Source organism: Zonotrichia albicollis, chromosome 2 (assembly GCF_047830755.1).
Source record: "Zonotrichia albicollis isolate bZonAlb1 chromosome 2, bZonAlb1.hap1, whole genome shotgun sequence".
Taxonomy (NCBI): Eukaryota; Metazoa; Chordata; class Aves; order Passeriformes; family Passerellidae; genus Zonotrichia; species Zonotrichia albicollis.
In genome coordinates, this window is record NC_133820.1 from 91,283,474 (window position 1) to 91,296,809 (window position 13,336).

The 13,336-nt window shown below is 37.0% G+C and overlaps 1 protein-coding gene across 5 annotated transcripts in view; it reads right to left on the bottom strand.

The window, feature by feature from the left end:
* Nucleotides 1-13,336, bottom strand: part of NALCN (sodium leak channel, non-selective) — a 239,290-nt gene that overhangs the window by 30,012 nt on the left and 195,942 nt on the right. For all 5 annotated transcript variants that reach the window (XM_074535672.1, XM_074535671.1, XM_074535670.1 and 2 more), the window contains 5 exons: nt 13,239-13,312; nt 3,962-4,063; nt 3,470-3,539; nt 2,223-2,314; nt 1,939-2,061 (listed from right to left, as the gene is read on the bottom strand). In XM_074535672.1, coding sequence (XP_074391773.1) covers nt 1,939-2,061; nt 2,223-2,314; nt 3,470-3,539; nt 3,962-4,063; nt 13,239-13,312 — 461 coding nt within the window. The remainder of the gene's footprint in view (nt 1-1,938; nt 2,062-2,222; nt 2,315-3,469; nt 3,540-3,961; nt 4,064-13,238; nt 13,313-13,336) is intronic.

A 13,336-nucleotide genomic window follows, 5' to 3' on the forward strand; every position in this document is an offset into this window, starting at 1 on the left:
CAAACCACTCTATGATTCTGTGGTCATATGATACCCTCAGTTAACACACACACACACAAACACACACACACACATCCTTCCACAAGCTCTATGTCTTTTATTACTTTAATCTTTTTGTGATTAATATTTTTAGATTCTCTGTATCTGAAATTTCCAATGTAATTACCGTGCTCCACCTGCCATATCCAAACAGCCATTAGGCAGTCAAAGAGTGAGAACCACTTTATAAGTAATATGCACATATCTAGGTGACATGAGTTAAGCTCCTGCTGCAGCAATTATTTATCAGTTTCACACAAAGCAGAATGACTGCTGCAGGAGAAGCTACAAGAATGGTTTCCAAGAAGCCTCCCCTGACCCACTGGTTATAGGCACTTTTACTTATCTTCCAACTCCCGCAGGAAATCATGCCAAGACAGGATCTGCACTGACATATCCTATATTTCATTGGAGGGCTCTAGCCATTGGGATGTGAAATCACCATTACTTCCTTGCTGAGCTTAAAGTGGAAAATGGACTGAACAGACTTGAGGAATTACCACCAGAGAGATTGCATGGTTATGAATTACAGGAATGCACAAGACATCCAAGGAGAATGAGAAACATCTTCCACAGACCAGGTTCATCCACTTACACCAGTAAGCACACAGAACATACTGGATTAAGTGCCTTCCCACTGAAGCCACTGACTTTGCTTCTTAAACTCTTTCCTCTCCCTACATTCTACATTGCAGCATTCCTCAGCCTTCTTTTATTAAAAGAAAATATGCATCCTATCAGTTCAAAAAAGATATCTAGAATAATTTACTTGATAAGCTAGATGGGACATCAAATAAAGCAGGAAGGATTTAAGTAAATTAAATAAAGAAGACTGTTTAAGAAAATCAGTTTATTCTTGTAATTGCAAAGATTTTATTTAAGCTGTTTTAAAATAAATATCCTGTTACTACTGGCCATTTAGCAATGCTCAGAGGCAGTGACAAGTACTTGCTAAGTGGATTTGATTGACTGTTTGTGTGTTTTGTTTTTCTGTTTTAATTTTCAATTGCTTCATGGACCAGTGCATCACAATCAAGTTAGCAGTTGCATAGAAAAGTGGGGATGTAACTCAAGGACACGTCTCTACAAAGGTGGCAGAAACTTAAATATAGGTATGGCTGAAACTGAGTATCTAACCATCCTGTCATGCTAACTAGAAGTAATTTGCTGAAGGGCACAGAGAAAATCAATGGTAAAGCAGCTGCTGAAACCAGTCCTTCTAATTGCCAAGCTCATGGCCTTGAGCTATCTTCTGTCTTACATTGCTCTATGCAAGGTGACATGCATTAACGTTTAAAATCCTGGTGCCAGCAAGAGACAGAGGTTTAAAAAAAGAGTTGTGAGATGATTTTATAGAAAACTGTTTGTACACACTCACATATACCTACAGCTTATTTGCTGAGCCTTCCCAGTTTTCATTCGGTTTCAGCTTTTCTCCTTCTATCTCCCACAGCTGAACACCTCCCCAAGCCCATTCTGAGTCCCTTTTTATGAGCTACAGAGCATATTGGGGGAGCAAAGGTGCAATTCATTTCTCTTCACCTTTTTCTGTGCTATGAATAACTGTTGGTGAATAAAAACTTCTTGCCTTATGATGAGGAATAGCAAGCTGATTCCCAAATGTCTACAAGTAGGAAACATTAGCCTTTCCTCTCAGCTCCTGCTGCAGTTTCCCACAGTCTTTATCTCAGCATCACGGACTGCTCAAACAATTCTGCCCTAACACAGCATTTTGTTGCTTCCTTTCCTCCAGCAGCAAGACTACACCACAGACACTAGCCGCCAGCTTGTGTGGTGACCACAGTGTATGCAGTTTTCCTTGGAAAAGGGAAGTTAGAGCTTGCCTGAGAAATGGAGGTAAGCAGCCATGGAACCAAGGTTGCCATGAAATGAACTTACGCATTAAAGCGAGCCCGTACCACCACTCGGCAGAAGTTCCTGAATCTGTGCTCACGGCCAACTATGAACAGAGGTTTATCGAAATATGGGTGATTCTCTCGCAGCTCCTCCTCCTGGACTTTCCTTTTGAAAAAACATAAATTATTAAGTGTTACACATTAACACTGGCAAAAATATCCCTTACACTTGGTTCTTTTTTTCATGTTGACTCTTAATACTTTTAACTTCATACAGAGAATAGTTAATACAGAAAATGTGCACTCAGACTTCTGATTTTTAAATACCTTTTCATTTCAGCTTGTTCCTTTTTTTCTTGGATCATCTTTATCTCACTGTCTTCTCTCTGTGCATTTCTGTATCTCACTGTGTTGGAGTGCTAGAAGCAAAACGATTCCTTTTAATCGAGGTCTAAGGGTTGTTATTTTTTAATGTTTCAGATGAAAGCAAGATATGGTATTTTGCATAGAAATATTCAAATGAAAGATCTTTATTTCCGAATGTACCGCACATCAACTCAGCCAAGCATATTGCACAGTATTTTCTATCTACAGCATAAGGCTCCTTATTTTCATCAAGGTTAATTTCAGTTCTAGTTTCATGCTTGAGGCTCCATCCAATCTAACTTTTAACTTTAAAAACAGAGGTCCTCTAAGACCAGCCAACCTCTCTGAACTGGAATGAATGCAATCAAAGTTACTAAGGGCTAAGACTGGGAAAGAACAGGCATGCAGATCATACAGGTAGGACTGCTGAGTGCAGGGATGAGGGAGAGGGAGGGAGGGAGGGAAGATCTGTCTGAGCTCATTCAGTGGAGGCAACAATCAGCATTACTATCCTGAGTTATGCGAGGCTTTAAAGCACTCCTGGTGGGGTAATGCTGCTGGCTATCCTATGAGCAAAGCCACATCTGCTGTAGTTACCTTTAAAGACTGACATAGTTTGGAAATGGGGTGACTAATAGAGTATCTTGAAATTTCATTGCCACAGAGATCCACAAAATATCATACGAATGTGCAGAAATGAAAATGCACTAAACTGCATGAAATTACACCACAGTGAAATCCATGATTACTCTTCTCCCTTTCAGTCTGTCCCTTTGTCTGACAGTTCTGCTGCCTGGAAAATATTGCTAAACTTCCATCAGAAATTTTCAACTGCTGTTTTCCCAGCCTGAGTGATTTGTATAATTCCAGAGTAACGCTTTTTAAAGTATCCTGGGCAGCAATTGTTGTGTTCCTAATGCAGTGTCTACAGATTCGGTGAATCTATCTCAGCAAGCGTTCCAAAACCATAAGTCTATCAGTGAAATAACTATGTCAATTATTTTGAGGATAATTCTAATGCAGTTACAGCATTTGTCCTATGACTTCCTTTCAAGATTTGAAAAGACAAATTGCAAGCAAGTTCATAAATAGAATTAGTCTTACACAAGCATTTATTTGATAGCATATATTCTAATTTCTTATTTATTAATTCTTATTTAAAATAATTTAGTTCTCAAAATAAAACCAGCATTTCTATGAGGACTTACATCTTGAGTCAATGTTTCAAGAGATTTTCCTCTGCTGATTCGCTGGCTGTTCGAACCATGTCTCAATGACCTGAAACAATCATAATCAATTTAACAATACATCTCAAGATGAAATTTTGACCTTTATAAGATGACCATTATAAAGCACTTCTCTTCAGCCACCCAATATCTCAAATTCTTATAATTTTTTTTCTTGCTAACATCAGAAGCTTATATGCTCTTCAATTGTTTTCAATCTGGTCTAACATAAGCCAATTTCTGTCCTTCTGATCTTTAAATTGATAGCTTTGTAGTTGGCAAAGGAAATGACATTTGAAATAAAAAGGCATTTTTTCCATTTATACAGTACAATGAATTTCATTATGGTTACAATAAAGAATGTAGAATTCAATTCTTTGTACAAGTAAGTAGTTTTGGCTTTTCACGTGTTAGGGATTGCTCAAATTTAATTCCCTTTGCCATGTTAAACCCATCCTTTTTGTCCATTTTTACCTGCGTTCTTGTCGTATATGATGCTGGACACTAAGTATTGACCTTTCCTTTGCTGGCTGCCCCTCAAACGATCCGCTCAGCATGCGTTGTCTGGTGCAGGCCCTACAAAGAAATATAAAGATGATGACACAGAATTTTCAGTATAAATGATGATTTCAGAGGTAGCACATTCAGAGAAATCAGCTTGGCTTTGTGGGGAGCAAGTACTTCAAGAATAATAGAGAATAACAGTACAATAACAGTCCAATAAGAGCAATGGACAGCCCATGAAAATATTTCCCAAGCAATGGACCCCCACTCTGCAACACAACCAGTCATCTGGTAAACCTTCTCCATGCCTTAGCAAGGACCATCTATGACTTTTTTCCAGTTTTTTGTAAAATATTTGGTTCCTCAAGACTTCACGAAGAGTGAAAGGCATCAAGCAATGCACTAACCATCAGTTAAACCAGTTTCTCAGCAATAAAGAAAGGAATAGAAAAGTACAACACCAATTTTAGTCCCCTTTAGGGCTATACATACACATTTAGGACCTAGAACATAACTTGGAGTGTTCAAAATAACTGGAACCATATCCAGTATGAAATGAAAAGCTGCACATTGCTGATATTCTGTAATATGAAATGTCTGCTCTCTGGGAATGCAGTAAACTTGCAGCATTTTGTTGTGTGGGTTTTCTCACTTGTTTGCTTATGGTTAATTGTGGCAAACACATTTTACACATTTTGGCAGAAATTAGTATTTCTTTGCCAGTAAGTGTGCTACAGCTAAACCGAGCATGAATATCTTTATCTTGATGGCTACAGTGAAATTGATTTGCTTATGAAAAAGAGAGGTTTCCACTAAAAGAGCTCAGACAGATCCCTCTAATGGCTGAGAAATAGCATTTCAACATTTGAAATATGTTTTAACTTTCCAGAATGGCTCAATTTAAAGTTTACAGTATACACTCCTTATTGCTCCTTTTGCGTTAAGAGATCATTTACAGAAACACAAGACCCAGCTGGTAATATTCCATACTTTTATTGAACTGAATCCTCATTTTTTTTCTGAAAAGATGAAAAATGATACACCCTTTGTGTAACCACTCTATCTGCCAGTCTGTAAGGCTTAGATAAATGCATTGACAGCATGGGATGGTCATGCTTGATGGCAAAAGGTGTTCATGGCATGTTCTTTCCCCACCGTGGCTTTGTTTTTCACTCTTCTCCACTTTTTCTCCTTCTTTCAGATCTAAACACATAAATGATACAAGTAGGAATCCCAAAAGGTATCTGTAACAAAAATGAGAGGCTTAGAATGCTTGTCAGTGTCACCACTGCCAATCAGATTTGCATGCTAGAAAAATACATTGTGCAACACCTGTTATAGAAAGCATCAGGTTACACTACACTGAACTAAAGCATTATGACATATAAGAAAATTACTGCATGTCTTATAAAACATATGTCATCTTAGACAAATCTTGAACATTTTAATACCAAAGGATTTAAAGCATTACATTGTGGAGGAGGATGCCACATAACACTGTCAGAAAACAACCGAGATACTTGAATACCTTTGCAATTTTTGACCGAATAAAAGGGGAAAAAAAAAAATTATTTCCTAAAAATACATCCTATCTCATTCCATTAAAATGACAATCCAATTTTTCTCAGCAGACACAATGAAAATTCTGGGGTCTGAGTTCTGTTGGTGTGACAAAGAGGCTAACTTATCTCCTTTTTCCCCTGTAGATATAAATTATGCTCTGCTTCTAATAGCTAAAAATTATTTTCTTGACATAAAAACATAACTTGTACATCAACTTTTCATGCTCTTATATGTAGCAAATTGAATTCCAAGTTACATAAACACTTAGTATTCATAACAAAAGATAGCTTTAAATGCTCTAGGAATAAATTCTTTACCTGACTAATGAACAAGATGGCTTATTTAATTGTTAATAATACTGTGAAATAGACATAGCCATATACTATGGACACACTATGGCAGAACAGGCATGTATAAAAGCTAACACCTGCAGAAAGACTTAGTATTGTTTATGATCTCTAAGTTAGGTTCCTAAATCTGTACTTAGCTTTTACATCCATTGCCTCATTTTCAATACTCCTGGAAGCCCTGCAGCTCTTGTGAAGTCAACAGAGAAATAATGAAATACCAGTTGTTTAGCACAGAGATCAGAAATTTTTATCAAGTAATTGCAAAGAAACATTTATGTATTTCCAGAGAAGAAGACCTGCGGAAAAGTCCTTGTCTACTTTTGATAGCCTCTCTCCTGGCATTTTCCCCTTTACGGGAATTACTGCCTTGGGAATTAATCTTCCTTGCATGAACTCTTGGTAAGAGCCATGCTTAGTTATCCGTTTGACTCAGAATCTGGATATTTTTCATCTGCTTAGACATCGAGAGTTGTAGATCTTTGGGGACTTTTGGAAAATATGGCAGGTGCCATGAATTTTTCAGAATTGAATAGTTGCCAGTTTTAAAGTCTGCAGTAGGGTTGGTGTTCTCACTGTAGACACGTACAGGTACGCGCTTCCTCTCGTACCTGTGAGCCACGTGTCCAGGCTTTGAGCCAACTCATAGCCCAAGGAGATGTAGGGCCCAATCAAACTGGCTGCACAGAGGTGGCCAGAATCCTCTGCCATGCCTTGGAGTATTTTGTTTTGCTTCCAGTTGCTGCTACAGCAGGGTACAATACCCCTAAAAACCGGTGTATCACCTGACATCTTCCAGAGGATGTTTTGGTCATCCTCTGGCATCTCACACATTGTTGTATGTCCATATGTGAACAACTTCATTGAATGCTTGGTGAATTAATTTAGTTAATGATGTTTGGAAGGTATTAAAGTAACCATAAAGTGGTCATCTAAAGACAAAGCAGCCAGGTAAAGATCTCACTGGGCTCCATTACCTTTATTGACTAGACCTCTGTCAAGTAGATAGTAGAGTTCATCCCTTAGCTCACAGGCAGACTTGGAGCTGAATCCCCCACCAGGCACAATCAGCATGCCACAATATTAAAAATTCAGTCCTATGTGGTTTGAAAATCGGAGTTTTAAAAAACACTTTTCTTGCCTTGATACATTTTTATGTAACTGTAGATGGTCAGAATCTTTTGACCTTCAAACAACAGAGGCAAAATTACCCTTTTTAGCTAAAATTGCCCTTTTCATCTTCTTATACCACCTCTCTGGAATATTAGATAGGTTTATTTTCATTTGTGGAGAAATAAAGAAGGTATGAAAAGAGACAAGAAATATCTCAACGTCTGGACTTTGTACTCACCTTGCAGAATTCTGAACACAGTTCAGCAGCTGCAAACCGCATGCTCCAAATTTGCCTTGAAAAGTGCAACTGTAATAAAATATCCCGAAGAGAAAATGCAATTTCTTAGGTAACCAGAAAGCCAGGTGAAGATCACACAGAACAAGACAATACTGGGATACCATGTAGTTTGTACCACCTAGTTTGTATTACGTGCAACCAATTAGAAGGTCCACATTTTTGAAGTCCTTCAAACTATTTCATGCTTTGGAATTCCTGAAAAATAAGTTGTGAATAGAGAGTTCAAGTAACATTCTTTGACCAAATGTAAAATGTTAGAGATTTTGATTGATAATTCAAAATACTATACCTTTCATGAATATTCTGAGGTCTCTTGAAGAGGATAAGCCTGTGGCTCACACTTGGATTTTTTAGTTAGGCATCCGTTCCACAACAAGTGTTCACTCATCTTGCATTCCAGTATAACACTGCTTTAGGGTTTTTTTTCTGTATTTTATCGTGTGAGTATTTATGCAGTAATTGTAGCAACTGCATATATTACTATGTACTTTTGTTGTTCTCCCTGAAACATGCTCACACTGAAGCCTTCATAATGTGCAGTGCTTCAATGCAGTTTTCAGCATCGTTCAGCATTGGTTTTACTCTGTAGGACTCTCTATCCTTACTAAATCTTTCTGTGCTCTCATTATAATTCCACAGAACTTGGAATATATGGTTAAATGTGAAAGCCTAAGATTTATGGGAAATCCACCTGACAGGCATGGTTTCTTCCTTTAATTTATAAATTTAATTTAATAAGGCACTTTTTGAACAGCAAGCACAATACACATTTTTACCACATCTACTCTACTGCTCTTTGTGGGAAAAAATATACTATTTTTAAAAGAAATCGGAATCTGGCTGGTGAAATAAAATGGATTATTAATGCAACTTTGATAAGCCAATATTTTTTTCTTTTCCTTGTTTTTTCTTATTTCCTTCCTTATGTCTCAAAAGCAAAAAAATCAAATAGTCATTATTTTCTTTAGTGACTACTCAGGCAGTTGCGTAAGAGGCTTCCTTTCCTTTAGCAATTTTTATTGTGATTATCACTCTTGTCTTGCTGTTTCAGCTTCTCTTCTCATAGATGTTTATATAAAAACAATTTTTATTGGACTGTAGGAGAATCAATAAAAGCAATGCAAAAGAAGAAATCTCAAGTGGCTATCCAGTCTCCCATCTCTCTCAAAACGGGATCAATTCCATACCTGCAGTATTGGAGACTCCATAGCCCAAAAACTCGGCTTCACAACTGTGCTTTGCAGTGATCCATAATATGGTGATCATTTGGCACAAACCCCATGAAACAGAGTAATTTCTTTTCAACGGATATGTGCATTCCAGTATTTCTTTTTGTTTGTCTTTGCATCAGGCAGGTGAAATCCAGTGATGTTTTACACTTGTAGAGATTTAGGAGGACTAAGTCTGGATGTTGCATGGGGTGACAAAAATCAACGGAACTTACCCGGAACATTTGTTCTCAGAAATGCATGGGGTCAAACCCTCAAAGTCATGAAGAAAGAAATCATACTCTTAAGAGAGAAAACATGAAATATATGCCAAGAAATTTGTTGTGAGTCAGAACAACTAATACAAGTCAGTTGTGTAACAAAGGCAAATTTCTAATAAAGGATACCAAAGGTATATCTTCTACGCTCACAGAATCATAGAATCATTTAGGTTGGAAAAGAAAGATCTTTGCTCATTATCTGCATTAGGGTTCAGGGAGATTTTATTTAGAGACAAAATTTATAGCTTTCCTGCAAAACTCTGTTTTATAGAAATACTTGTATGAACAAAGTCTGAATTATCTTCTAGCATATTCACAAACTAGAATAGGACCCTTAATTCAAGTTATTCCTTCTCCCCTTTCTTCCTTCCCCATGTGCTCCTCCACCCCCTCCCCCCAGCACTCTCAGTTAAAATAAAGATAAATGCACTTATTTCAGTTAGTTTATGAAATGGAATGTTCTAGTTAAGCATGAATTATTACTCCCTCAGGACCAGAAAACACATCAGACAATTCTTGTCTAGAACAGTGAAAATCCTATCACACACCCCTAGCAACAGTTTACGGTTTGACAAGAGCATCAGTGGTAATGAAAAGCAAATAAAAAGCTGCCCATTTGAAAAAAAACCCAAAAACTATTTCCCAAACTGTCACAATATATATTTTATATATGTTGTAGAGTCTCCTTCCTTGGAGATATTTAAAAGGTGTCTAGATGTGGTTCTGGACAATTTGTTCTGGATGGTCCTGCTTGAGCAGGAAGTTTGGACCAGATAACCTCCAGAGGTCCCTTCCAATCTCAACCATTCTCTGATTCTGTGAAGCATGGTTTAATGCACACCAAAATCAGGTTTTGCACTATTGACACTTTGATTATGTTTTAGACTATGTGAGATTACTTTTAATTTGCTCATTTTCCCCACTATTCTGTGCCGTTTACAACTTCTCCTCAGCACTGGAGAGAACACACTGATTTATACAAAACATTTTGACTGGACCTGCTCTACTCTCTCTACTTCAGAAAGCCAGTGGGACTAATAAAGGACTAGACCCCATTCTTAGATAACAATTGAGCAAGGAATGAGTGTCAGGAGAACCACAGGCACAAAACTTGCTTTTAAGAGAAAAAGCAAAGCTTGCAGCAACACAGAGTGAGAGAAAAGTGTGAAGCACTGAAGATATGCAGGAGAAAGTAAACTTGCTAGAAGTGGTTATTGCTGCTGAGGGAAATGCACTGGAATTCTCAGAAAGGAATGGAGCTGTTTGCAATTCAGATAAACTATTAAAATGGATCTTGTTTCAAAAAAGTTGTTCTAAAGGTCCCTAACTTGTACTTTATTTCATTTTTCAAGGTTGAGGTCTCCACCTCAGAAAGGATTTATGTGAAGAGGTAAGTCCTTCGTGCTCTGCCGCTGGTAATGGCGACACAAAGCACTGATCAGAGTCAAAGTACCAGAACAGTAGTTACTACATCCTTGACTTGGCTCCCATGCCTAATTGCACAAAGACCTCAAGGAGGCAAGGTGAAGGTGCTTCTAAACAAGGATGCTCAGAAATGAGACAACTCCCTGGGGTTGCGGCAAGAAAGCTGCAGGAAAACAGATAGCAGCTTTACTGCATATGAGCAGGTGAGACATCTAGGACTGAGTCCATGAACCATCTCTCTTGGTATGCAAGGGCTATTGATATCCTTCCTCATCTTGGGGAAGATGTCTAGCTGCAATTCAGCATATTAGAGGGAATAAAGTTTGGATAGAGAAGGATGAACAAGAGAGACATGAAGGTACCTGTGTGTAATGCATGGTCCTTCCATACAGCTGGTTATATTGAAATATTCACAATTTGATTAAAAACAATTTAGAAAGCTTTAAAAAGTGTGGCGGGGAAAGGTCAGAGGTGGACTTAGGCTGGAACAGACTTAAAATCACCTTTCAGCACAGCAATTTTATCAAGTTGAAGTTGCCAATGGGCAGCTTTACTATATAGAAGTATTGCTTTGGAAAAATTCTTCTTAATTCAGGTAGACAAAAATGAAGATTATGCTGGAAGCAATTTTTTCAGAAGGGACATTCTGAGTTATCTCTTACTGTTCTTGGCATAAATGCCATTTCTTTTTTTTGTCAGATACTCTGAATAGCTAAGAGTCATCTAATTTTATGAAGGAGTTTACAGCATTTACGACTAAAGCAAAAATAAAAACTAGAATCTCTCATGTGTTGAGAGTTTGAATTTTTCTGTTATTTAAACTGAATCTTAAGTCTCAGCTGTAAATCTTATCACTTCTCTTCCTGTTTCCAAAATTCCTTTGCATTAACAGTGCTGTCACCGTCATTAACATGGAAACACTGGCAGTGCTCAGGACCAGTCAGCCCATCACTGGCAATCTCTGTCAGCTTGTACACCAGACATGCCACAAACACAATCTTCATATGCTAGAACAGATACATTGCAAGTGTCATTAGATCAGAGCTTATTTAACAATTCGCGGTCAATAGCAAGGAACAATTAACAGTATTTGTTCTTTTTCTCAGGAGAGAGAAGACTCTGTAAGACTCTTTTAAGTGATTTACAAGCAGCCCAAGAAAGCATTAGAGGACACATGATCCACATTTTTCTTATTTGATGGAAGTTCTCTCCTTTTCTTTGTGTTCCTCAAAGTTTATTGCTGATGATCCAAGAGATAGATTGGAAAACACAGTAAAGGCAGATTAAATTATTAGAGTAAATAGATAATTAAAAATAAATTAGTAAATAAAAACTTTATTCTTCTGCCTCTGAAACTTCAGAGGAATTTAGACAAATTGATAAGAAGTCTTTTTACATACAAAGAAGCCATGATCTGAAGGACCAAGGGGAATTCAACAGGATTGAAACTGGCTGGACTGCTTTCTGGTTCTGTCCTTGTATCCCTGAGAACTTAGTGAAGTCCAAACAATGGTTTGCTCAGATTTTCCTCCCACTATTTCAGGTTTTTCCTGAAAAGGAGGAAGTTCTGGGCAGATGGGAAAATTTTGAATTTCAATTTCCAGAATTTAAATTTTTCTCCTATTGAAGAAAGAATGGATCTTCTACGATATCAGGGATTAAGGAAAAAAAAAGAATATGTAAAAGTAGGGATATTTTCCTTTGTCTGTGTTTTTCCTCTGCAGTATAGTGTATGAAACACACCAAACAAACTGACATTTGTGGAACCCTGGAAGTGTCAATAACGTTTCACAGTTCTCATATAATACAGAATTTCATTACAAATGTTTTACTGAAATACTGTCAGGATGCCTTTTAGAAGGCAGGATGTATTTTTAGAAGTATTTTGCTTAACCTGTCTGTAACAGTAATTTCTGTAAAATCAAGGTCACAAGTGAAAGAAATGCTTACAAATAGTACACTAAATTTTGTTAAGATTGAATACTTACCATATTGCATTTACATTTATCAATAATATTTTTACAATGAGTGTTCATTTGAATTAGTAATTGATTATGTCGTCATTACATGGGTTTAAAGTCAGAAAAGGTTTCATGTAAATTTCTACAATTCTCCCTGTGCTGTATTCTTATAGAGCATTAAAAAGGACTGGGGCTGCAAAACTTCTCAAATGGTATTCAAAAAACTTCATAATTCAGAAATCACACAAAACCTCTAGTTCACTGCTCCTCATAAAACATTGCCTTACTTAATCTGTACTTTTTAGATCAATATTCCTGTTCATACTGTGTATTTACCTGGGACCTCTCACTGACAAAATGCAAACATAAATATAAAAATTGTGACCTATAAATTATTTCCATTATTAATGCACCTTATGTTGAGAACAGTCATTCTAATGTAAAACCAACAGTGGCATGAAACAATGCAGCACTGACTTACCTAAATGATAACTTCAGAAATGGGTTTTGGAGACTTAGGCTTGCATTATTCACTTACGGTGCTGAGTAGTTACTTGATACGGAAGACCAAAAGGAGTGATCATTATTAAAGCATTCAGGAAACCTTTCTACAGAAGTCATGGTTCTGAAATCTTCTTCACTATCCATTTGGTACTTGGAATATGACTAGCTGTAGTCTATGTTTTTTACTGCACAATCCCTGTAAACATTTATGTGCAGATATTTGCAAGAACTGGAGTAGAATTCTAAAATAACACCCCTCAGGAACAGACATGGTTAATTTAGAAGGAAGAAGTGAAAAGAGCTGAAGCATGATCTTACTGCATGATGCAATTGCAATATATATTGAAGAAGTACAAACCCTCTCTTTTTGCTGTTCAAGTATATAAAATAACCAAAGAAAAATTTATCTTTGCTAAAGAAAGCAACAGATGTACTACAAAGGGATACATTATTATGAATATTATACCTGCAGTAACATTAGTAATAAACAGGGTTGTGCAAAATCAGATGACAGTCAAAACAATATCAAATCACATCTGGCTCTTACCTTAGAATTTTATTGATTGCTGTCTCTTTTTCCAGAAGGTTTCTTGCTCTGATGCTGAAAACAGACTTACGGAGCTATAAAATTAAGAAAAAAGACAG